Source organism: Chiloscyllium plagiosum, chromosome 3 (genome assembly GCF_004010195.1).
Source record: "Chiloscyllium plagiosum isolate BGI_BamShark_2017 chromosome 3, ASM401019v2, whole genome shotgun sequence".
NCBI classification, from domain to species: domain Eukaryota; kingdom Metazoa; phylum Chordata; class Chondrichthyes; order Orectolobiformes; family Hemiscylliidae; genus Chiloscyllium; species Chiloscyllium plagiosum.
Window position 1 is genome coordinate 41,845,525 of NC_057712.1, and position 27,603 is coordinate 41,873,127.

Here is a 27,603-nt window from a genome sequence, read left to right on the forward strand (position 1 = left end):
TGGCAGCATCATGATGGCCGACCAACGCTTCTGCTAAAAAAACGACACACCCCCCTCATTGCCAGATCCCTAAATGGTGATTCAACAACAGGATAGATAGATATTTTTTTAAGGGGTGAGGTGGTTTCTGGGTTTGGGAGTCACGCTGTGCGAGTGGGATAGAGGAAGTGGTTCTCAGCAGCAACCTCTCTGTCTTAGGTTAAGTTCCTCAATCTTACACAAATTAATGCAGATGGAGGCATCATCTCCCCATCTGATCCTAAACAGTCAGCTGGCTTGTGCTGGTCTATCAGTTGGGTTGGCTTACTCTTTCTCACCCTGCATACAGATGAAGCAATTGCAGCCCAGGTAAGATAAGACCTTTAGTTAAATGACCATTTAAAGGCTTTAATTGGTGTAAAGGGCAGCAAAACTGATCATGGACCTTCCTCATCCAGAACTTACTTTCTGAAGTGGAGAGAAGGGAACAGGTCACTTCCCAATGCTAACTCACCTGATTACTTGGCTCATCTGCAATCTTCTTGAAAATCTTCCCCCAGGGTTGTGAACAGTTTAGTTTAGTTTTAGGCAGTTGCTTGTCAACAGGTGGAATTGGTGGCTTGGGAACAGAGATTGTAGGGGTGACTGAAGACATCATTTTAAGTCTTCCAAACATTTACCTGCAGAACTAAACTTACGTTACCCAGTGCTTATGTTAAGTAAGCAGTGTGAAAATTTAGGAACAGTGGTGAAGATGAGACAGGTGATGATGAGCTGATGAGAGTTCAAAAACTCTCCACCTTCTGTGACAAAAATTCTCCCCATCAGTATTTTGAATAGATGACTCCTTTACTTTTAAACAGTGATTCCTGGTTTTAGAATGTCCTACAAAATGTGTTTGCCCAGAAGGGCTTGTGCCCAAAAGGTTGATTCTCCTGCTCCTCGGATGCTGCCTGACCTGCTGTGCTTTTCCAGCACCACACTCTCGATCCCCATATCCACCCTGTCAAGATCCCACAGGTGTTTATAGGTTACAATTAATTTGCCTTTTATTTATCTAAACTCCAGCAAAAATAAGTCTAGCCTGACTAATCAAACAACCTGCCTATTCCAGGTATTAGTCCAATAAACCTTCGCTAATCACCTTCCAATGCATTTACATCCTTCTATATTTAAGGAAACTGATGCTGTGCACAGTCCCCTAGATGTGGTCTCACCAATGCCCTGTGTAACCATACCATAACCATTTGTATTTGGTTCCTTCACAAGAAACAATGACATTCTATTAGCTTTCCAAATTACTGGCCATACTTTCACACTAACCTTTTGTGATTCATGCACAAGGACACCTAGATCTCTCTGAATCTCAGAGCTCTGCCACCCCTCACCATTTAAATTATATGCTCCTTTTGTATTTGTCTAACCAAAATGGACAATTACATATGTTCCTACATTGAGTAATGTTAGACACTACTTACCCTATCCATTTCCTTTAGTAACCCTCTTGTGTCCTCCTCACAGATTTCCTTTGTGTCATCAGCAAATTTGTACCACAGCTTCAGTGACATCATTTCAGTCATTGACATAGAATGTAGAAAGTTGAGCACTAGGCACTGACCCCTGTGCACAGCATCATTAAATCTTGCCAAACAGATAATAAGCAATTTATGCCTACTCTGTTTTCTGTGAGCTAGCCAATCTTTCATCCCTACTAACATATTAACCCCTACACTAATAACTTTCATTCTCTGTGTTAATCTTCAATGTGGCACCTTATCAAATGGCTTCTGTAAACCTAATGCCAATATTACCATCAGTTCTTCTTTATCAACAGCACATTTAACTTCTTATTTGTTTAAAATGCTTTCCTTTTCATAAATCCATGTTGACTGCTTGATTATCTTAAATTCGAGTTTGAATGAAGGGTCCTACTATGTTATCTTTAAAAACAACTTCTAACATCCTCCACATGACAAGTGTTAAGCAAAGAAGTTTGTAGTTTCCAACTTGCTGTCTCCCTCATATTTGAATAAGGGAGTTATATATTGCTACTTTTCAATCTAATGGAGCTTTCCCTGAATCCAGGAAATTTTGGAAAAATCAAACCAATGCATCACTATCTCACTAGTACTTCTTCTAAGATCCTAGGATTAAATCCATCAGGACATGTGGATTTGGCAGTTCCAATAATTGCTTAGTGAGCATTGTAACTTTCTTGAGTTACTCCCTTGACTCCACTATTTAGTTTAAAATCATCTCTACTTCCTTAGTTACATGGTTCTCTAGGACGGTAGTTCCAGCAAAGTTCAGGTTTAGACCATTCCAGTGGTACAGTCCCACTTTCCCAAGTGCTAGTGTCAGTGTCCCATGGAACAGAGTACATTTCTACCTTGAGTCCCAACATATGTTTCTCAAATTTTATTTGTTTGTTGCCAATTTGCATGTGGCTCAGATAATCATAGAATCCCTATAGTTTGGAAGCAAGTCATTTGGCCCATTGAATCCACACTGATGCGCCGAACACCAACCCACCCAGACCCATCCCCTTACTCTATCTGTGTAACCCTGCATTTCCCATGGCTAATCCATCTAGCCTGCACACCCCTTAGCACACTGTGGACAATTCAGTACGGCCCATCCATCACATTTTGGACTGTGGGAGGAAACCAGAGCAGCTGGAGGAAACTCATGCAGACATGGGGAGAATGTGCAAACTCCACACAAGCAATCGTTTGAGGCTGGAATTGAACCTGAGTCCCTGGCGCTGTGAGGGAGCAGTGCTAACGACTGTACCACAGTGCTGCCCAGAGATTATTAACTTAAAGTATCTGTTTCTTAATTTGCTGCGTATAATACATGTATCACACTGACTACGCCAAATTCTTTCCTCGTTCTACCTATATGGACCATGATGACTCGATCCTACATTTCCCAACACAAATTTGACAAGAGTACGTTCTATCTTTATATCCAAGTAATTAATATAAATTGTAAATTGTTGGGGCTGGAGAATCAAACCCTAAGGCACACCACTAGTTCCATCTTGACAACCATTTGTTCGTATTCTCTACTTTCTGTTAGTTAGCCAATCCCGTATCTAAATTAATATATTACTCTGAACATGTGTTATTACTTTGTATATTGATCTTTTGTGTGGCAACTTATCAAATGTCTTCTGCAAGTCCAGATATACCAATGCACAGGATCCCTATTATCTACTTTGCTAGTTACATCTTCAAAGAACTCTGTGACATTAGTCAAACACAATTTAGCCTCCACTAAACCATGCTGACTCTGATGGATTGCCTCTTGACTTGTATGTCCTGATATTACTTTCTTATTAATGGATTCTAATAATTTCCCAATGACACATGTTAAACTAGCTGGACCATAGTTTCCTAGTTTTCTGCCTCCCTCCATTTTTGAATAAGACATTATATTAGTATTTTTCCAATTCACTGGAACCATTCCAGCATCCATTATAACCTGTGGATCCACTATTTCTGCTGCCACTTCCTTTAAACCTCTAGGATGTAGGCCATCAGGCACTCACCTGTCTTTAATCCCAAGAATTTGCTCCAGTAATTTTTCTCTTGTGATGACAACTTGAAATAATTTCATCTCTCGAAAGAAAATATATAATTCTGGATTGTGACTGGCAGAAAGACACTAGATGTGTTATTTCAAGTTTCCCCTTTCCTATAACCTCTGCCATACTTGCTATTATTGAGATAGTAATCAGTGTCTTCCATAGTTCTTTTTATTCATTACAGGATGTTGGTGTCACTCACTAGCCTTCTCGAACTGCTGTAGTCCTTGGGGTGTAGGAACACGATAACACTGTCCGGATGGCGGTTTCAAGATTTCTACCCAATGATAATGAAGGAACATTGATATAATTACAAGTCATAAAGGTGTGTGACTTTAAGGGCAACATGTCAGTGGCAGTGTTTCCATCCATCTGCTTCTCTTGTCATTATTTAAATGACACCAGGTTATAGTCCAACAGATTTATTTGAAATTATAAGCTTTTAGAGTTCTGCTCCTTCCTTGGACATGGTATGATAGGGAGGTTTAAGACACATATGTGCTGGGAGGGATTTATTTCATTCAAGATTCTTTTCCGTCAAAAATGTAACATGCACGCGCGCGCGCGCACACACACACACAGAGGTGGGAATTACTTCATTCAAGTTCTTTTTTTGTCAAAAGAAAACTGGATGACAGCTTAAAACATAGATTTGAAGTGGGACCTCACACCTCAAGTGCACAGTGTAACCTGAGATATTACCTCTTGTACATTGATAAAACCTTTAATTATATAGGGACAAAGACTTGAAAGGAATCTACATTTTGCATTTTAATCAGCAGTCTACATCTTCACTGATTAAAGGATTCAGCAAGGGCAGCTAGTTTTGAAGTTGTTAACTTCTTGTTTATAAATACTGTATTTTGTACCTCCCTATCTTACCATGCCTGAGGAAAAAGCAGAGCTCTGAAAGCTTGCAATTTCAAATAAACCTGTTGGAGTATAACCTAGTATCATTTGATTTTTGACTCTGTCCACCCCTGTCCAACTCTGGCATCTCCACATCTTGTCATTATTGGTAGAGATCACAAGTTTAAAAGGTGCTATCTAAGAAAATTAGTGAGGTACTGCAATGTCACTGAGCAAAGTATCCCCCCGTGATCAAAATTCTAGAGGTTACCATTTACCAGAAACTTTACTGGACCAGCCATACAAATAATTTGGTTACAAGGGCAGAGGCTAGTAATACCGCAAGTAATCCACCTCTTATATCCCCAATGCCTGTCCATTATCTTCAAGGCGCAAGTCAGGAGTGTGATGCAATTCTCTCCACTCGCCCAAAGGCCGCAGTTTGCTTAACTAGCCTCACTAACCACCTTCAATATTGATACCCTTCACATTGTGCAGCAGCTGCTACTATCAACAATATGCATTGCAATAATAACCAACGATCCCTCAACAGCACCTTCCAAACCTTGAATTCCCTTATTAGCACTGTCCATGTCCCTACACTATGAGAAGTATAATGGTTCAAGAAGGCAGCTCACTAACATCTTCTTCAGGGCATTCAGAGGTTGGCAATAAATGCTGATCTAGTCAGCTATGCCTAAATCCAATGCTACATTTTTAAAAAAATCATCAAGATCAGTAGACAATATTCCATAACACTCCAGATTTGTATAATGTTCTTTTCCTTTTATGGGATGTGGATGTTGCAAGTGAGGCCATCATCACATTAACTGAATGATTTGATAGATCATTGCAGAGGCCAGTTCAGAGTCACAACGTTGTTGTCAGTCAGTAGTTGCATTTAGGCCAAATCAGGCAAGGATGACAGATTTACGCTCCTTAAAAGGGCAAGTGAACCAGAAAGGCTTTTATAATGACTACTGTGATGCGTTTTTACTTTCAGATTTTATTAATTGGATCCAAAGTTTGCTAGCCATGAGTGATTCAAACTCACGCTCCAGCACATTAGCCTGGCTTCTGACTTACCACAATGTACCACTCTCTCCCCAGTAGTCACATCCAGGCTTTAGGGAATTAGAAAAACAGTTAATGTCCACAAGAGTTTCTAGCCTCGGTCTTGCCAGTGCTCTTACTATTACACTATTGTTGAAGTACATGCTACCATTCAGTTATGCTTGTTAGCAACAAAACACAAAATAAAATTGTTACTGTTATAAAGCTATAATAAAATATAGGATGAGATTTTATCCTCCTAGAAGTGATGGGGAGGATGGGTGGGAAGGGCAAATAATCAAGCTGATTTGCACCGATGAGATACTTGCTCTCTTCCTGCCACTTCAAATTTCAGGTGGACCATCATCAATTAAGGCCCTCAAATGGTCAATTAATGGCTGCTTAAGGGCCTCACCATGGCATCGGCCTTATTACTCACCTGTCTGACAGGTGAGATAAGCGGTTGCTTTCCCGACACAGAAACCAGCGCAGCCTACCTACTGAGTTTGGGAGATGACCTCCATTTGCCCCAATCTGTGGGTAACTGGGGTTTGAAGGGGGAGCAGGGTTGTGTACCTGGAAGCTGTTCCCCTGCCCTTGTTTTTGAACTCCCTGATGCCTCTCTCCCTGCAACCCTCATCCTGCAATAGCAACAAAAGAAACCTTCTCACTAGTGCCATGTCTTGGCCTCCAGCAACACCAGTTGCCAGTGGCTGCTGTCATCTGATTGTCTGGCAGCTTCTGGCAAGGCTGGATTTCAGTGGCGAGGACTGTGATAGGCCAAGAAGTCAGTAAATATTTAAATGCCTGACTGATTTTCATCAGGCAGAGGTTTCTCACTGGTGGAGCTTGGGTTTAGTCATCACTGAAGATGCCCGAGAGAGCACTCATTCGTCATTATAATTAGATAGCAATGCTCACAACGCAGTAATCACATCCAAATAACATATATAAATTGCTTTAAAACTTAGCTGAATTAATCAAGCTGATACTATTAAATTAGTCCCAAACAAGTCCTACTTGTGAACTTTTAAATATTAATGAAAATACAGAAATAATTTAGATACTGAATGATTTCCTCAGATAATTTGTACGGTAAGCATACTATCCAGTGGGATACTGAAGTTATAATCAAGAAGATCTCAAGCTTAGTTTAAACGTTCTTGAGTTTGCTCAGCGAGGGAGACAGCATTCAGCTAAAGGTTGAGTATGGAAACAAATTTTTCAGGATTTGCACTCTTGATTACCATTGAGTGATTAACTACTGGAAAGTTCATACATATGTTGTCTTACAATGTGGGCGACTAGGCTTTATTGTGATGCTCGATGGACAGCTGGAGAAGAGCTACCAGCCATGGAAAGTGAGTCAGGATGAGTCAGTGCCCAAATGAGAAAATAAACTTATACAGTGCTCTTATTTGATGAATTCTATAATTTACTGAAAGTGATATATCATACTGGAGATCAAATACCTTGTACAGATTTTTGACTAATTTCCGCTATCCTTCATTCCTAAAGGTGATATTAATTACTGGAGTATCAATATTTAGGAAAACTGGTTCAAATTGTCATTAATTATTATGTGTGCCAGTCTACACATGAAGGCTTTTAACAGAAGGATAGTGATAATAAAAGCACAGATTGATTTCTTCCCAATTCAGGAAGGTGGTCGCTGCTTTGTGTGAGATTTGGTACAAACCAGGGATGAACCCAAGCCTTTTCAGTTTGTATGGTTGGACTTGCTAGATAGATCTGCTGAGCCAGGGAGCTACTTGTGTAGATAATGACAGGGCACAAAATGTGAATGGAAACATTATACCTTTATTCCTTTCATTCCTGGCATTCCAGATTGTCCTGGCTGACCTGGTAAACCTGGTTCTCCTTTCTGCCCCTGTTTAATACAGATCAAAAACCATTATTTTTCTTCTTAAAATGTTGCAATGATCAAACACAATTTTGTATTCTTTCTTGTCCTTTTGAAGCTCATACACACATTGGAATTAATTTCCCCATCCATCAGGAATGGTTCTATTAGTCTGGAAAGTAGCAAAGATAATTCCTCCACTCAAGAAGGGAGAGAAGCAAAAAACAGGAGACTGCAGACCAGTTTGACATCTGTCTTGGAGAAGGTTTCAGAATTGGTCATTAGTAAATCATAGCTATGCACATACTCAAGGTAATCATGAAGAGTCAGTATGGTTTCATCAAAATGGAAACAGTCTCAATAGTAGAATCCTGACAGTGTGGTAGCAGGCCATTCAGCTCATCAAGTCCATACCGATCCTCTGAAAAGCATCTCACTCAGATCTACCCCACCCCTGAAACTCTGCATTTCCCACGGGTTACCCACTTAGCCTGCACACCCTTGGACACTATGAACAATTTAGCATGGCCAATCCACCTAACCTGCACATCTTTGGACTGCAGGAGGAAACCGGAGCATCCGGAGGAAACCCACACAGACACAGGGAAAAGGTGCAAACTCCACACAGGCAGTCACCTGAGGATGGAATTGAATCTGGGTCCCTGATGCTGTGAGGCAGCAGTGCTAACTACTAAGCCACTAAGCAGTTGTTCTGGAGGGTTCAGTGGCAGAATTGATTTGGCTAGACGTAAGGAACAAAAAATGGAACAGTTCTTAAGTCTAGACCATAGGCCAACTAATTGAAAGTCTGTAGAAGAACAAATTGCAGGAAAATTACAGAGAAATGCCAACATTAGACAGCAATTATAATGAGCAGCTTCAATTATCCAAATCTGGACTGGAATACTGATACTGTAAGGGGCAGCAAAGACAAGGAGAGTTTCCCACAGCAGGATGCCTTCAGTTCAACAGATAGACTGTACTGTTGGACCTGTTTCTTGGAAATGAGGTTAGCAAAGTGGATCAAGTATCAATAGAGGATCCTTTAAGAGACAGTGGCATTTAAGGGAGAATATAAATGTTTTGGAGGCAGTTTGGAGGAGCTTTACTAGATTGATACCTGGAATGAATGAATTGTCATATTCGCATAGGTTGGACAGACTGGGCTTTTTTCCACTGGAGTTTGGAAGAGTGAGAGGTGACTTGGTTGAAGTGTGTAAGGTCCTGAATAGTCTTGACAAATTGTATGTGGAAAGAATATTTCCTCTCGTGGTTAGTCCAGAAATAGGGGGCATTGTTTTAAAATTAAGTATAGAGGTGGGTGAATTGACTTTCTGTCTCAGGAGGTTATGACACTTTGGAGTTCTCTGCCTCAATAGGCACTGGAAGTGGGATCATTAAATACTTTTAAGGCAGATGTGGATAGATTCTTGTTAGACAAAAGAATCGAATGTTATTAGAGGTCAGATGGGAAGCTGAAATTTTAAATACAAACAGATCAGTCGTGATGTTATTGATTGGTAGAGCAGGCTTGAGGGACTGCATGTTTTACTTCTGTTCCTTTTTTGGATGTTGTATACTCTAATATTGCATTTTAAGCATTCAGTTAAATCAAGTAGAATTAGATGAATAAACATTCCTTTACTAGTATAGTATGATTGTGATTGCTTATCTAAGCAAAAACATTGAAAGGATTAGGCGATACCCATCAAAATTAATTAAAGAAATAGTTAATGAATGAGCTAATTCTGACATCTTACATACAAGGATTAATTTCAGCAAAGTGCTAGCTCAACCCTTCCATAGCATTGCACAGGAACGAATAAAGTCTTCAGGTGAAGAAGGGACAGAGATCTGGTTACAATTTGACATGTAAAAAGAAATAATTCAAACTTGATTTAAACTGATATTGCCTTCAGTTTCAGGCATCATTGATTATATATTCTCATTAGTAATCAAATAGTTGAATTTAGAGAAATTTGGGAATAACAATACTTACTTGGACACAGGAATTACTTTGTATTACAGATTGAACAGCTGCCAGTAGCAAAACTGATGTGTGGCAGTTACAATGGAAAATGGAAGTGGAGCCACAGAACACTTTTTCATTCACAATTAAATGCAGAAATTCAGCATATTCAATCTTGCTGATTTAACCTACAGAAATACTATTTGGTCCTCAAAAAGGTTAATCAGATTTATGTTTGGACAGAATGAAAATGCATTACAATTTTTTAATTATAATTGATTGTAGAATTTTGTTTCAATACCTTATTGCCATTTTGCCCTTGAATGCCTTGAATTCCTTGTTCACCCTTGTAACCCTGCAGAATGAAGCAAATTGAACCACTAAATATTGTAATTTTATATGTCTGTTCAAACTGTTGCTGCATTAACACATATGGGAATTGGGGTGAAGTGTTGGTGGTTGGGAGAATTTCCACAATCCACTGGTTCAAATGGGCAAACTGGATTTGCCTTAATTTTAGTAGGAGGACCAGGTTATGGCACATCTTTTATTTATTCTACATTACTTTGATTTACCTAGCTCCCCTTGTGCTAACTGACATTTAGCAACTGAGAGCAAAGATGAGTCAATCAAGTAGGTTTCAGGCCTATTGCTGTGCATTTTTTGTAACCATCTGATTTCCAATGCTTATCCTTGGGAATTAATGGGTGTTTCTCCTGTAACTGTAGACTATCTTTCAATCAAAACATGCTGGCTACAGATCTTGAATACTTCAATCAACTTATAATGGAACTCGTATGTATTGTCTCGGCAACCTAATTTTGTTAATCATGTTTCTAATCAGCAAAGTATAAGAAACATGTGTCTGTTACATCAATATAAATTAGACATAATGACCATGAGAATAAACTGCAAAGCATCAAATTCATTTTGAATAGTTCCCATGTTACAACAATTGATTGAGCTGCTGTGTAGCTCTTCCCGCATTTCATTGATAATCGATATTTAAAGGGTTTCTTTCGCTGTTGCTTTTGTATGTTGTGCTCATCCATATCGCAAAGGTAAGTTCAGTCATATGGACCTGGGCTTCCTTCACTATCGAGAGGACTCCTCTCTATTCTGATATTTAAGACATTCAAATGGAAGGACATTCTATTGGATCTCAAAATGATAAATGATTCAGAGCAGACAAGAGAAGTAAAACTGGAATAATGTCTCAGCAATAGTGATCATAAATTAATGTGCTTTATAATAATAACTGAGAAGAGTATAAGCTTGACAAAGACTAGATGAACATATTGGAGATAAAACTATGGTGAGGGCCTGGAAATAGACTGAGGGGAGAAAAAAAAGGATAAAATTGATAAGTAGTAATGTAGAATAGCAATGGGAAACATTTAAATACTTCCTAGTATTTTATGTTAGGAAAATACATTCTGCTAAAATTTAACACATTGGGCAAAGTAAATATATCTGCCGCCCTTAAACACCAGTCAATAGAAATAGACAGGCAGATGCAGCATACAATTAAGGCGGCAAATGGTCTGTTTACCTTTATTGCAAGGAGGTTTGAATTCAGAATTAAGGGCGTTTTACTGCAGTTATGCAGGGTCTTGGTGAGACTGTACCTGGAATATTATGTGCAGTTTTGACCCCCATACCTGGAAACAATACACGAGAGTGGATATATGTGCCCGAGAGAGCACAGCAAAGGCTGAATGGACTGATATCAGGAGTGGTAGCATTAGTTTTAGAGGAGAGTTAGTTAGTTATACCTGTACTGACTAGATTTTGGAAAAATGAGAAGATCTGATTGAAACACATAAAATTCTAACAGAGCTTGACTGATGCATGGATGATGGGGAATCAAGGGCCCCTGGTTGACGAATAAAAAGTCACAATTTCAGGTTTTAGGGATATGGAATTCCTATTGGTGAATTCACTCGTAGCTAAATTTAACACGAGCCAACTGTAATTAAATAGGTCTTCCACTCTTCCCAAGTGTTACTATATACTACAACATCATCTAAATACACTAAACTTACAAATGCCAGCTATGATTAATTCATAAGCTTCTGGAGTTTAGCAAGGCTGTTCTTTATTCCAAATGGCATGACTCAGCATTGGTATAATGTATTTAGTGTAAAAAAAGTAGATATTGCTTTACCTCTTGAAGTTAATGGCGCTTGCCAGTACCTCTTCAACAGATCAATCTTAGAAAGGAAAGACACATGCCAACCTTATAAATGTTACCTTACAACTCTAGAATTGTTGTAATCTGTAATCTATGCAAAGTCTACTTCATCCTTCCAGTTTAGGAACCACTCTACTGTGAACTCGAGCTGCTTTGACTAGGTTCAATCAAATGGTTTTTCAGGATGTGTTGAATTCTGTCCACCTGGGCTTAACTGATAAGGATGTTGTTTTCTTGGTCCTAACTTTCCTCTGTCCACATCATGTCTAGCTAATGAAGTATATCCAGGTATATCTCTATAGATTACCTCATACTTCCTCTTGCAAGATCCTACCATTGTCTTTTCTCCAAGTATGAGAGTGCAGTGTTTAGCTCTCTCAATAATTCTGGGTTAGCTGGTTAAATTTACTTGGAGGGTTATTGACAACTCTGGCTACCTTATGCTTGTTATCTCTGTCAGCTGCCACTTCTCTTACCACACTTGTTTCTCCTTATTCTCTTCCCTACGATGATACCCTTTCAGTTTGTTTATGTGACATAACTGATTCTGCTTCCTACAATCAGGAGTATTTATTAAGTAAATTAATTTACTAATCCTTCTCACTACTTTATGTTGATATGGATTCCTCAAAGCATTTCAAAAAAGTAGCCTGGACCCTAACTTTGCTAGTTGTTTTCAGCAGGTGAAAAGTGACTATTTCAGGAGTAATGCAGCTGGTCCAACCACTTAGTTTAAAAAAAACATAATTTATTTGCAAGGTTACCAAATGAACACAAATAAAAGAGAATGTAGAATAACTTTACCTATCCAAAAACTCAACAGATTATCCCAACTTAATAGTGTTGTTTCAAATTCCTGCAACAATTCCCATAAACATCCCTTGGCAAAAAATGGTAAAATCAAACACAGGGTCTTACAGGAGGGAGCGATGGCAGAGAGATTCAACATCGAACACCTTCTTCCATGTAGCTGTTGCTTTGACCAGCAGCCTCAAAAAACTGACTAGGTCTGAACAGTCAGACTCTAAAAACCAAAACAAACCAGAGGAAAGCTGAGCAGGTAGAACTGACCACTCCCCTTTCATTATTCAAGTGGTTTTAAAAAAATAACTTGAAAACTTCTTCAAGTAGCTAAATGCAGACAAATGGAACCTCCGTCTTTTTGACCACTTTGAAAAAAACTCAAAGACAACCTAACCTTGTTAAAGGAGCAGCATCGTCACACCTCCTTCCTTAAAAAAAATCAATATTTAAAGGTGGCTTCATTTTAAAACTCCTTAATTTTACACTGTTAGCATATATCCATGCAAACATGCACTCTAAATTCTATTACAGTCTGCTTTACTCCTGCCATCGAACATCTCAGTTTTTCATTCAAGTCTCAACAATGCATCAGCAATCATGTTTTCTCATCCTGCCACATGCACAATTTTTAAATTGAATGGCTGTAACAACACACTGTATCTAAATAATCTGCAATTTTTGTCCTTAAATTTCTCTATAAACTTCAATGGGTTATGATCAGTGTATATGATTGTCTTAGATACATTACTGATAACATAAACATTGAAATGTTGTAAGGTCAACACCTAGCACAAAGTGTCCTTCTCAACTATCGAAGATTTCTGTTGATTAAAGTTCAATTTCCTGGAGAAATACCCGATAGGTCTTTCTATCTTCTTGTTGTCTTTCTGTAAGAACACAGCACTGACACCCACATCAGATGCACCAAGAGCCACTTTGAATGGCTTTGTGTAATTAGGTGTGGTTAATACTGCGGCAGTGATTAACACAGCTTTCAGGCTGTCAAATGCCTTCTGACAGTCCACTGTCCACTGAAACTTCTTGCCTTTCTTTAGCAATTCAGGGAGTGGAGCAGTCACACTGCTAAAATTTGGTACGAATTTCTGATAAAATCCACTGAATCCCAGGAATTGTAGTACTGCTCTTTTTGTCGATGGTATGGGAAACTCCCCAATTACCTTTGCTTTTGCATTCCTTGGGGCCGTTTGTCCATGTCCAATAACATGGCCCAAGAAGGTGACTTGGGTTTTGGCAAATTCACTTTTAGCCAGATTTATTACCAAGCCTGCCTTCGAAAGTCGATTGAACCATTCTGATATATGTTGCAAATGTTCCTTCCATGTGTGACTAAAAATCATCTGGTCATCTACATATACAACACAACTGGGTAATCCTGAAATGTGGCTGGCGCATTTTTCATACCAAATGGCATAACTTTAAATTGATACAGTCCATTCTGTGTTGCAAAAGCCAAAATTGTCTTCACTCTTTCTGACAAAGGTACCTGCCAGTATCCTTCGAGTAACTCCAACTCAGAAATACAAGTAGCTTGTTCCACATTTTCAAAACAGTCTTCCAAATGTTGAATCGAATATGTCTTTGTGACTGCATTGACTTTGCAATAGTCCACACGTAACTATTGGGTACCAACTGGTTTTGGCACAGTCTTCTTTGGCTTTCCTTCCTTGTCAAAATACCTTTTGAGCATATTCGCATGACACACTCTAAGATTTCTTTCAGTCTGGAGTCCTCATCAAATAGTTCACCTCACTCAATCCCCTTTCGACCTGATATGGTCCACTGAACCTTGCTTTTAAAGGTTCACCTATCACTGGAAGTAACTTTGTCTCCGACAGCAAAATTGTGAGTTTTTGATTTCTTGTCTGCTTCCAGTTTCATTGCATGCAGTGAGACTTTTAAATGCTGTCTAACCAACAACCCCGTTCTATTTAATTATTCCCTAAAATCTGACACATACTCCAAATACGTGGTTAAAAATCACACAACACCAGGTTATAGTCCAACAGGGTTAATTGGAAGCACACTAGCTTTCGGAGCGACGCTCCTTCATCAGGTGATTGTGGAGGGCTCGATCGTAACACAGAATGCGTAACCAAATACGTGGTCTCTGAATTATGACTTGCCAATTTCTCCTTAATCAATTTTAGTGGTCCTCTCACTTCATGCTGAAAAATTAATTCAAATGGACTGAATCTGCTTGATTCATTTGCTGAATCGCCAATCGCAAAAAGTCCTAACGGAATTCCCTTATCACACTCATCCGGATAATCTTGACTATAAGCCCTCAACATGGTCTTTAATGTCTGATGCCACCTTTCTAGCGCTCCCTGCGATTCAGGATGTTATGCAGTAGATTTGAATTGTTTTATTCCTAAGCTGTCCATAAATTCCTTGAATAATTTTGATGTGAAGTTTGACCATTGATGTGATCGTATTTCTGGGGAGTCCGTATCTGGTGAAAAAGTTGAGTAACTCCGCTGCAATCCTTTTAGCTGTGATATTGCGTAATAGAATGGCCTCTGGAAATCTAGTGGACACATCCATTATTGTTAACAAGTACTGATTCCCACATGTTGTTTAGGTAGGGGGTCCTACACATTCAATTAAGAATCCTGTAAAAGGTTCATCAAATGGAGGAATAGGTATTAGAAGTGCAGGTTTTATTACTGCCTGTGGTTTTCCAATTACCTGACATGTATGATATGTCTGGCAAAATTCAACTACATCTATTAGTAAAAATATTATTTTATTTTAGCTTGAGATTTTCCCATCCCTAAATGACCCCCTAACTGGTAGTCCACGTGCCACTTGTAACACCTCTTCTATAACTCACTAGCAATATGACTTGATGAACTTCTTCCCATTTCTCATCTGCCTGAATGTGTGACGGTCTCCATTTCCTCATTAAGACATCATTTTTGAGATAGTAGTACACCGGGATGCATCGAGGATCTTCTTCTCTGTCTGCTTTTTGATACAATTGGTTTGGTTTCTCATCTTTCTGCTGTTATTCAGTTAATTTCTCTGAAATGAAGATGTCTGCTTTGACATCTATCTGCTCCTCGTTGTCTCAACCATTTGATTAAACATGGTCTCTGCTAATTCCACTTCAGCTTTCTTATCTGTACTCTTTGACCTCTCCTGTTTCAACTGGCAACTTTGTGACCTCGTTACTACACAGTCGGGGAAATTCCAGGACATGTGTCCTGCAATAGTTAAGTTGCCTGAATTTCCACTGGCTCTTCAACCACAGTAGGCATCACTCCTGCCTGTGAATCAGCTATATCGTTAACAAGGACAAATTGTATTTCTGGAGCTTACAGTGTCTAGTGTCTACTACTTCTACCATGACTTCTCCACTCTTCACTGGATACTCCAACCTCAGTCTACATAATTGAGCAGTTCTTATCTCACTATGAATTCGCATTACTAGCACTTTTTCTGGCAATAATCCGTCAGATGTACATATCTCCTCATCCTACAACATCAAAGATTGAAAGGATCCTATATCTTTTAATATGGTAATCTCTTTGCTTGTTGCTCCTGGCCTATGTGAATATCTTTGCAGGTTTAAGAAGATCTGGCACTTCCTCCTTAACCAACCTCCGACCTGGTTGTACATTCTGGTTCAGCTTTTCAGCCTCCACTGTGCATTCTGTTACCACTCCAACAAAACTCACTGGCTTATCTTGTTTTCCTACATCTGGCTTCCCAGTGCTTTTCACATTACCTACTTTATTGCAATGAAAACACCGGAGCTTATTAACTTTTCTTTCCTCTTCAAGGGTTTCCTTTTTACCCTGTGCTAAGTTATCCTTCACCTAGATCTATCTTTCATTTTCCACATGAGGATTTCTCTTTTCCCCAATTTCTATGCCTCATGGATTGAAACTGATGTTGGAAGCCAACCTTTGACTTATGAACCAACTCATAATCCTCAGCAATTTCAGCTGCTCATCTTGCAATTTTAATTTCCTGCTCTTCCACGAGTTCTTACTACTTCAGGAAATGAATTTTTGAACTCCTCCAAAATAAACGGCTTTCCAAGAGTGTCATAGGTTTGCTCTACTTCTAATATCCTTATCCATCTATCAAGATTACTTTGTTTGATTCTTTCAAATTCAGTGTAGGTCTGACCAGAGTCCCTCCTTTGATTTCTGAAATGTCTGTAGGCTTCTGGTACAAGCTCACGTCCATTTAAGGTGGTATTTTTCACCTCCTCATATGCCCCAGATCCCTCCTCTGACAGCGATGCAAATACCTCACTAGCTCTCATCCTACAAGTTTTGTTTCGATCAACAAAACCCACATGGTCACTGGCCACTTCATTTGTTTAGCCACCTTCTTATATGAGATGAAAAAAAACTTCTACATCCTTCTCATCAAATTTTGGCAGTGTTTGAATATATTTAAACAGATTCTGACTAGCCTTTGGCTACCATGGGTTTGCTCATTCTCATTCTCCTCCTCACTAAACTTAGCTTCAGCCTTCATCTCCATCCTTTTAAGTTGACTTTCCTGACTAAGTGCCAAATTCTGAAGTTCAAACTTTCTCTCTTTCTTCCTTTCTCCTTCTCTCTCTTCTTTCTCTCTCATTTTCACTTTGCTCTGCTAAAATGATTTGTTCTTTTTCTATTTCCCCTGCTTTTAACTGTAATTCAAACAGTTTCATTTCTTTTGCCCTTTCTTTGTCTTTTGCCTCTATTGGGCGGCACGGTGGCTCAGTGGTTAGCACTGCTGCCTCACAGCACCAGGGTCCCAGGTTTGATTCCAGCCTTGGGTGATTGTCTGTGTGGAGTTTGCACATCCTCTCCATGTCTGTGTGGGTTTCCTCCGGGTGCTCCGGTTTCCTCCCACAATCCAAGGATGTGCAGGTAAGGTGAATTGGCCATGCTAAATTGCCCATAGTGTTAGGTGCATTAATCAGAGGGAAATGGGTCTGGGTGGGTTGCTCTTCAGAGGGTTGGTGTGGACTGGTTGGGCTGAAGGGTCTGTTTCCACACTGTAGGGAATCTAATTTCTAACTCAAGCTGGTTCTTTTTCAATTGAATTGTAGCCATCTCTAAAGATTCTGATGGCATTTCCAGCAAATGTAAATGCTGAGCTTTTGCAGTAATTAACTCTGTTTTCTTCACGGAAGGAGGCAGCTCCAACTCCAGTTTGACTGACAATTCCAGCAGTATTTCCCTGTTCACCTTTTGTAAAGCCCCCAGAGTCACTGCTTCCACCTCCAGAAAACTCTTTCATAGAATCTCCTAGCTGTGGAAGCAGGCTAATCGGCCCATTGAGTCCTCACTGATCCTTCAAAGAGCATCCCACTCCTCCTGTGTTCCCCATGGCTAACCCCACCTAGTCTGTATACTATGGGCAATTTAGCATGATCAACTGACCTAACTTGTACATCTTTGGACTGTGGGAGGAAACTGGAGCACCCAGTGGAAACCCACAAGGACATAGGGAAAATGTGCAAACTCCACACAGACTGTGACCCAAGGCTGGAATCAAACCCGGGTCTCTGGAGCTGTGAGGTAGCAGTGCTAACCACTGAGCCACCGTGCTACCTTGAAAGAGCCATTGCTACCCCAAGCACTGTTTAAACTAACTGAATTGAACATGTGAAATAAAAGACACAAATACCTTCCACTTGCTGACTTCAAGTCCAGCAACCCTAATCCCAAATCGGAATGATCGAACAAATCCCGCAAAGAGCCCCTAATCTGTATGGACCAGGTCAGACTCCTTCAAAATATTTCAAGAAAGGAGCCCAGACCCTAACTTGGCTAGTTATTTTAAGCAGGTGTAGAGTGAAAATTCCAGGAATGATGCAGCTGTCCCAACCACTTAGTTTTAAACAGAACAAAATTTATTTGCAGGATTACCAAATGAAGCACAAACAAAGGGACAAGAATATAGAATAACGTAACCTATCTGAAAACCCAACAGGTAATCCCAATTTAATGATTTTATTCCAAATTACTGCAACAATCCCCAAAAAACATCATGGCAAGAAAGGTAAAATCAAACACAGAGTTTTACAGGAGAGAGAGATGGCAGAGCAATTCAGCATGGAACACCTTCTTCCATGTAGCTGGTTCTTTGACCAGCAGCCTCAAAACACTAGGCGAAGGTGAGGACTGCAGATTCTGGAGATCGGAGTCAAGATTAGAGTGGTGCTGGGAAAGCACAGCAGGTCAGGCAGCATCTGCTCCTCGGATGTTGCCTCAAAAACTGACTAGGTCTGAACAGCTAGCCTGCTAAAACTCAAAACAAACCAGAGGAAAGCTGACCTGGGAGAACTGGCTACTCTCCTTTCATTGTACAAGTGCTTTTAAAAAAAAACTTGAAAGCTTCTTCAAGTAGATAAAAGCAGATAAAATGGAGCCACTGTCTTTATGACCCCTCTGAAATAAAAACTCAAGGAGAACCTAACCTTGTTAAAGGAACAGCATCATTACAATATGAATTACTGAATTTCATTTTCAGAGGTTCACCTTGCAAAGACAATACCAATATAACACAAAGAACTGCAGACGCTAGAAATCTGAAACAGAAAACATAAATTGCTGGAGAAAAATGCAGCATATCTGGCAATATTTGTGGAGAGAAAGAAAAGCTAATGCTTTGAGTCCATAGACCCTTCTTCAGAACGGATTGTGCAAATTGGTTTTGACTGTTGAAAACAAAGAGAAGGCTCCAAGACAGGTGGAGATCTGATCACTTCGTTCTCTGTCTTGTTCCTGACCTCAAGCTTTTCAGCTACCCGAGAACCAATCGCATGTTTGTTGGCAGGCATAAGGCTTTGTCATTTATAATTAATCACTAGTCTATAGGCCATTCTAAGTCTTGTTGCCAACCAGAGTTCAAACATAATACAGAATCTCTTGGCACCAGTTTCTCTGTAACCCAAACTTCAATAACTGGTTGTTCAAGCAGCTGTTTAAACAATACCTGCCAACAGTGTCAGGTTACTCGCTTTTCAAAGCATGTGGCAATCCTTGTAAAACACTGTTTTTTCAAAAATTTCTTTCTCATTTTCAATCCACTACTTAAGAAAATGAAAAGACACAGTGTTTACAATTTTTTCACTCAGAGGGTCAACCTATGGAATTTACTATGACTGTGGAAGCCAGATCAATAAATATATTCAAAAAAGAGATTGATACAGTTTTAGGTGTTAAAAGCATCAAGACATATGCTTCGAATATAAAAGTATGGTGTTGAGGTGCAGATCAGCAATGATCATATTGAATGGTGGAGCAGACTCGAAGAGTTGAATGATCTACTCATGCTCCTAATTTCTGTGCTTCTAATTTGGAGCTGGGGACCAGCTATTATTAACCTTGTAATTAACTAAAAACAACAGGAATTAAGGTGAGAAGAGAAAGATATAAAAGGGACCTAGGGTCAACTTTTTCATGCAGAGAGTGGTGCATGTATGGAGCTGCCAAAGGAAGTGGTGGAGGCTGGTACAATGAAACATTTAAAAGGCATCTGGATGGGTACATATATAAGAGTTTAGAGGGATATGGGTCAAATGCTGGCAAATGGGATTAATTTAGGATATCTGGACAGCATGGACAAGTTGGACTAAATGGTTTGCTTCTGTGCTGTAGAACTCTATGACGCTATAACTGGTATGAGAGTTCAGGGGAAGAACATGGTAGACAGTGCATAATGTGGATGAATGTGAGGTTATACACTTTGGTTGGATGAACAAAGGTTCAAAGTATTTCTTAAATGGTAAAAGATTGAAAAGTATTGGTGTTTGAAAAAACCTGGGTATTCTTGTTCATAATTCACTGAAAGCTAACATCAAGTGCAGCAAGTAATTAGGGAGACAAATAGAAAGCTGCCTTTTATTGCAAGAGGATTCAAGTACAGGAGTAAGATGGCTTGTTTCAATTGTACAGAGCTTTTGTGAAATTGCATCTGAGATGCTGTGTAAACGTTCCTAACCAAAAGATTTAGTGCAGAATTTTTCAATTCCTGGGATGGTGGAGTGTCCTATGAAGAAAGATTATGGACATGTGGCCTGTATTCTCCAGTATTTTGAAGAATGAGAGATTATCTCATTGGAACTTACAATATTCTCAAGGAGCTAGACAGTGTCAAAACTGGGACAGCTGTCTCACAGACCAGCCTGATGTGTTATACTCAAGGAATCATATGTTACAGACAACTTTCAAGACAATATCAGCATCACCCCGGGTATGTTCTGCCCAAGTGGACCACACACCCAGTAAAGATATAGTCAGGTCAGAGTTTTCCTAAGAGTCCTCAGCATGAACGCTGGACCCCATGAGTTCTTATAACATCAGGTCAAATATAGGCAAGGAAACCTCCCACAGATTACCTTATATTATCCCTTCTCGGCTGCTAATCAGCTATGTTGAACATCACTTGGAGGAAGCACTGAGGGTGGCAAGAACACAGAAAAAGTCCTGTGTTGGGGACGTCAATGTCCAGTACCAAGGGCACCCCAATGTCTGAGTTGGTTGAGTCCTAAAAAAACCATAGCTGCTACACTGGATCTATGGCGAAGGTGGTGAAGGGATCGATAAGAGGAAAAAGCATATTTGACCCCACTACAGATGCATCTGTCCATGACAGTATCATTAAGGATGTCTACTGCATACCCCTTGTAGAGAAGTCTCATATTCACACAGAGCTTACATTCCATTGTGTGTGTGGCACCATCATTGTGCTAAGAGGGATACATTTTGAACTGATCTTGCAATTCAAGACTAGGCATCCATGAGGCTCTGTGGACCATCAGCAGCAGCAGAACTATATGCAAACACAATTTGCAGTATCATGGTTTGATATAGTCCCCCACTCTATTATCATCAAGTGAGGGATCAGCTCTGGTTCATTGAAGAGTGCAGAAAATAATGCCAGGAATAGCACTAGGTGCACCTAAAAACTAGACGTCACTTGTGAAGCTATTATGCAGCATTACATACACATCAAACAGCAAGAGAAGAAATTGAAAGACAGAGCAAAGCAATTCCACACCCAGTGTATCAGATCTCAGCTCTGCAGTTCTGTCAAATCTGGCCATGGTTGTCACTGGACAATTAAACAATTCACTGGGAAGAGCAGGTCCACAAATACCTCCATTCTCAATGATGGGGAGCACATCAGTGTAAAAGATAAAGTAGAAGCATTTGCAATAATTTTCAATCGCAAGGATCAAATGGATGATCCATCTCAGCCTCATTTAGAGGTCTCTGGCATCTATAGCTAAGGCAATTTACTATTCATGACATCAATAAACAGCTGAAGACATTGCCTACGGGGCGGCACGGCGGATAGCACTGCTGCCTCACAGCGCCAGAGACCCAGGTTCAATTCCCACCTCAGACAGCTGTCTGTGTGGAGTTTGCACATTCTCCCCGTGTCTGTGTGGGTTTCCTCAGGGTGCTCCGGTTTCCTCCCACATTCCAAAAATGTGCAGGTGAATTGGCCATGCTAAATTGCCTGTAGTGTTAGGTGAAGGGGTAAATGTAGGGGAATGGGTCTGGGTGGGTTGCTCTTTGGAGGGTCGGTGTGGACTTGTTAGGCCGAAGGGCCTGTTTCCACACTCTAAGTAATCTAATGTAATCAAAGGCTATGGGCCCTGAAAAATTCCAGCAACAGTACTGAAGACTCATGCTCCAGGAGTGCGAGGAATGTGTTACTCAGCATTGCGGTGAAGCGGTGAGGGGGGTGCAGCTACTCAGCTTCACTGAAGTGGATTAAGAGGAGTTTTTGACTGGATTGCTGTGGAGCAGAGCTGGAGTGTGCAGTGAGTCGCACAGATGTGAAGTAGACTGAGCAAGAGATAGGAGGAGCCTGTGCTTCTGAAACACAATGAGAGCATGGGAACAGCAGCTTAGAAATAGTAGGAGACAGCAGAGTCAGTAGCTTTTCAAACAATGTGAACGAGTGCATTAGCAAATTCATAAAGACAAGAATGAACTTGTGTGAGAAGGGCAGCAACTGAAAGAAATAAAACCCTGTGGCAGAAAGCCCCTTTAACTTGGTTTTCCTAGAGCAGATGTGTGACATCACAGGAAAACAGGTAGGTAATTACTTGGTATTTTTTCTGAGTTTTATGATTGGCCAATGGGTTTAAATAAAGAGATCTTAATACAGCTGAAGAATACCATTAAGAAATTCACATTTAAAATTCAAAGTTTGTGAGAAGATTTGTAGCTCGGGTGCTCGTTGCTGTGGTTCTGTTCGCCAAGCTGGAAGTTTTTGTTGCAAACGTTTCGTCTCCTGTCTAGGTGACATCCTCAGGATGTCACCTAGACAGGGGACGAAATGTTTGCAACAAAAACTTCCAGCTCGGCGAACAGAATCACATTTAAAATATTTAGCATCCAAATTAATTAATTAAATAACACAGAAACAGTCAAGATGCTGCAGCTGTAGCATGTTGGATCTGGTGGATGCCAGTGCGATCCATATTTGCTTGAGGAACTTTGACTCAGAGCTGATGGGCTGGAACCTGAGTTGAAGACACTGGCCGGGAGGAGGAAAGGTAGTTGGACTCTGTGTTTCAGAAGGCATTACATCCCTGAGACTAAGTGCATCAAATTTGGTCAGTGGTCAGGTCAGGTACTGGTGAGTGAGATAGTGAGTGAAGCAGGTATAGGAATCCAGAATTTAGTTTGGAGGGGCCTCAACCAATGCCGTTATCTAACAGGTACAAGAACATTGGTTGCAGGGAGGATGTACAAAGCATCTCTGCACCATAATCCAGAAAACAATTCAAGTAGGAAGAGGAAAAAGAAGAACAGTAATTATAATTTGGGGATAGCTAGTGACTTCTGCAGCAAAGACAGTCCTGAGAGCTATTTTGTCGACCTGTTGCCAATGTTCAGGACATCTGTTTTGGGCTGGATTTAAATTTGAAGTGGGAGGGTAAGGACCCAGTTGTTGGGGTCCATGTAGGTACCAATGACATAAGTGGGACTAGGAAAGAGATTCTGCTGAAGGATTACAAGCAGCTCAGGGTTAAATTAACAAGTGGAACCACAAAGGTAATAATCGACAGGTGACTGCTTGTGTGATGTGCAATTTGTGTAGGTTAAATAAGACTTGAGAGATAAATGCCTAGCTCAAAGATTGGTGTGGGAGAAATGGATTAAGACTTAAGGGCACTAAATGAATATGACTTCATAACTATAATGGAGATGTGGTTACATGGTGACCAAGACTGTGAACTCAATATTCAAAGTTATTCAATGTTCCAAAAGGATAGGCAAAAATGGAAAGGAGGTATCAGTGTGATGGTGAGCAGTGACATAGGTACAATAGATCATGATGTGGAATCAGTTTGGGTGGAAATAAGAAAAAGCAAGGGATAGAAATCACAGGTGGGAGTCATCTAAAGGCCCCTGAAGAGTTGCCTCATTGTAAGACAAATGTGACAATGTAAAATTCAGAACTTCAATAACTGTTCATGGATTGAAAGGATCAACAATGAAAATCTGGTACACATGCAAAAAAGCAGCAATAACTCTATCTGGAATAAACTGTTTCTTAAGATGAAAAGGGCAAAGAGAAACTGTTATAAAGGAATCAAAAGTAATATGTGAATTAACCATCCCTGGGAAGAAGCAATGTAAACAATCTGTTTCCTGGGAGAAAGGAGATAACACTGCTTGATAATTAGCTGCCTCAAGACAAATGGGCAATTAAGGCTGACTGCAGATGAAATGTATTGACATAAAGGAGTTAAATGCAGGAAAAGTGGTGTTTTTAAAGAGAGAGCTAACACTGAATATAACAAAGAACAGGGGAGCTACTTCTGATAAGAAGGCAAGGTATAGATTTGAGGTCTCAAGAATGTAATCAATATTGGGAATGAAAGCATCTATTAATTCATCAATAATGTCACATCGCAAACTTGAAAGAGAGAAAAACAACACTTCATAAGGATCAAACCCTGGACACTTCCACAGATGGACACTGTTGGTGAAATCTTAACTAAATTTCACTATTAATTGGATGATAGCCAACTTGATTTGTGAGGCTTAACTGGTTTACTTGAGGGGTCTTATTTTGGTTCTACACGCAATAAAGTTTAAATCATTGTTTCAGTACTTGATTGTCTGTGAGGTGTAACTTGTGGTAATTTATCCATAATGCAAAGTATAATTTGACAAATAATGGAGGTATAAAAGAAGGGTGCGAAATTATCATGGGTGATTTTAACCCGCATATTGACTGGTCAAATCAGATGGGCAAGGATGATTTGGAAGACGAGTCTCTAAACTGCGTCAGGAATTATTTCTACATGGTTCCCTAACCGATCCAGTAATGTGAAGGCATAGAAAACAGGAGCAGCAGCAGGCCACTTGTCCCTTTGAGCCTGCTCTGTCATTCAATATGATCATTCAACTCAGCACCCCATTCCCACTTTCTTCCTCCTCTTTAATCATTTTAGTTCTAAGAATGATACTCAAAACTCTTTCTTCAAAATGTTCAATGTTTTGGTTTTAACTGCTTGCTGTGACAGAGAACTCCACAGGCTTACCAGTTTCTGGGTGAAGAAATTTCTCCTCATCTCAGTACTAAAGGCCTACCTATCAGAGAATCATTAAACTGTGACCCCTGGTTCTGAACTCTGCAGTCATCCTTCCTGTGTTTACCCTACCTAATTCTATGGGAATTTTGTAGGTTTCTATGAAATCCCCCACATTCTTCTAAATTCCAGTGAATACAGTCCGAGCTGACATAGCCTCTCTTTATATGCCAGTCCTGCCATCCCTGAAATCAGTCTGGAAAATCTTCATCATATTCACTTAACAGCCAGGACATCCTTCCTCAGATAAAAAGACCAAATCTGCACACAATATTCTAGATGTGGTCTCACCAAGGCCCTGTACAATCTCTGCTCCTGTACTTGAATCCTCTTGCTATGAGGAATAACATATCATTTGCCTTCTCCATACTTGCATGTTTACAATTAGTGATTAGAATACAGACACCCAGATCTCATTGCACTTCCTCCATTCTAATCTATAACCATTCAGATAATAACCTGCTTTCCTTTATTGTTACCAAAGTGAATAACCTCATATTTATCCAAATTAAACTTCAAGAAATTTGAAAAACAAATAGTAAGAGTTTCTACGGTAAATGAAAGCAAGGAGTTAAAATAAATATGGGACTCTTGGACGATGCAGCCGGGAAACTGATAATGGGCAACAGAGAAATGGGAGCTAATTTAATAAATATTTTGCTTTAATCTTCATGGTAGAGGACATTGTGAACATCCTAAAGATAACCCAGGATGATGTTAATAGGAGTAAATATCTTGTAACAGTTTCATGAGGGGCAAGGTATTTGACAAATCAATTGGACTAAAGGAAGATGTAACCAGTACTCATTAGTTTGTATCTAAGAGCTTTAAAGGAAAGGGCTGCAGAGAAAATGCAGGCATTGGCTGAAATATTCTAGAACTCACTGGGAGGGTTCCAGCTGATTGGATACTACTCTGGATGCACGGTGAGGTGACACCGAAACAACTACACAGTGATATCAACGATTTTCATCCCACCATCAGACTTACCATGGACTACTTTTTAGTATCTCTCATTCTTGGACACATGCATCTCCATCAAGGATGGGCACTTCAGCACCGCACTCTATCACAAACCCACGGATAACCTCACGAGGATACACTTCTCTAGCTTTCACACTAAATGTATTAAAACAGCCATCCCCTACAGACAAGTCCTATACATACACAGGATCTGTTCAGATGAAGAGGAATGTGATGGACACCTGAAGGTGCTCAAGGATGCCCTCATAAGAACAGGCTATGATGTTCAACTCATTGATCGTTAGTTCTGATGTGCCACAGCGAGAAACTGTAATGTTCTTCTCAGGAGACAGACATGGGTTGCGAGCGATTGGGTACCCTTCATTGTTGAGTACTTCCCAAGAGCCAAAAAACTACACCATGTCCTTCGCAGCCTGCAACACATTATTGAAGAGGATAAGCACCTCGCCAAGACCATCCCTATGCCTCCACTTCTCGCCTTTAAACGACTGCCAAATCTTAAACAGATCACTGTTTAAGATTTCAGGATAACATCGACCACAACACCTTTTCAAGGCAACCACTGCAACTCGTGTCAGAGTGTTGATACAGAAAGCACCATTACACGTGTGAACACCACACACCATATAGGCGGCAGGTACTCATGTGACTCGGCCAAAGCTGTCTATCTCGTACATTGCAGGCAAGGTTGCCCCAAGGTAATGGTATATTGGCTAGACCAAGCAGATGCTACAATAATGGATGAATGGACACCGCACAACAATCACCAGACAGGGGTGTTCCCTCCCAGTTGGGGAACACTTCAGTGGTCATGGACATCCAGCCTCGGATCTTCGGGTGACCACCCTCCAAGGCAGACTTCAGGACAGGTGACAATGCAAAGTGACCGAGCAGAGGTTGATAGTCAAGTTCGGTATCCATGAGGATGGCCTCAAACGGGACCTTGGATTCATGTGACAGTACAGGTGACCCCACAACACTATACTCTCTCTCTCTATATATATATGTATATATACACACACACTCACACTCTTCCATACTCATACAGACCCTCTCTCAAACAGATGCTCTCTCTTTTTCACAAACACACACACCCCCACACTCACACCCACGCAAACACCCTCTCACAGACTTATACCCCATCACACTCACACTTTACCAAGCTTGCACACATGCAAACACACACTCTCTCATGTGCACTCACGCGCATACACTCATATGCACACACTCACTCTCTGTCTCTCCTGCATGCGCACACACATGCAAGTCTATAGTGTGAACTTGTATTTACAGAATTATATTTGCAGATAGATTCTGTTCTGCTCAAAAAATACACAATCTGCAGGCAGTCAATGCAGACAGTCAATCCACATAATATTTTGTAAATTCCACTTTGTAAATAGAACCAGTCTGACTCAAGATTGGAATACAGACAGACTCTAACATCACAACTTTGATGCATTGTCTGAGCTAAGATGTCACTTTTTTAAATAAAATCTTAAGTTATCTTGAGAATGGGACTTAAAAGAAGTTCTGGGATTTACATATTAATGGACCAAAACCTGTATCCCATAAAAGATGAAAGACTTAACAACAATCTGGGTCTGTAACATATATCATTTTACTTGCATGACACTGTAATTTTTTGCTACAAATTCTGTGTCTTATGGTCTTGCTTCACAACCACCTGAAGAAGGAGCAGGGCTCCAAAAGCTAATGC

General features: G+C 40.1%; 1 protein-coding gene across 1 annotated transcript in view; it reads right to left on the minus strand.

Annotated features, from left to right (window-relative positions):
- Positions 1-27,603, minus strand: part of col21a1 (collagen, type XXI, alpha 1) — a 468,143-nt gene that overhangs the window by 107,253 nt on the left and 333,287 nt on the right. The window contains exons 21-22 of the mRNA XM_043681233.1: positions 9,605-9,658; positions 7,290-7,361 (exon numbers count right to left, since the gene is read on the minus strand). Coding sequence (XP_043537168.1) covers positions 7,290-7,361; positions 9,605-9,658 — 126 coding nt within the window. The remainder of the gene's footprint in view (positions 1-7,289; positions 7,362-9,604; positions 9,659-27,603) is intronic.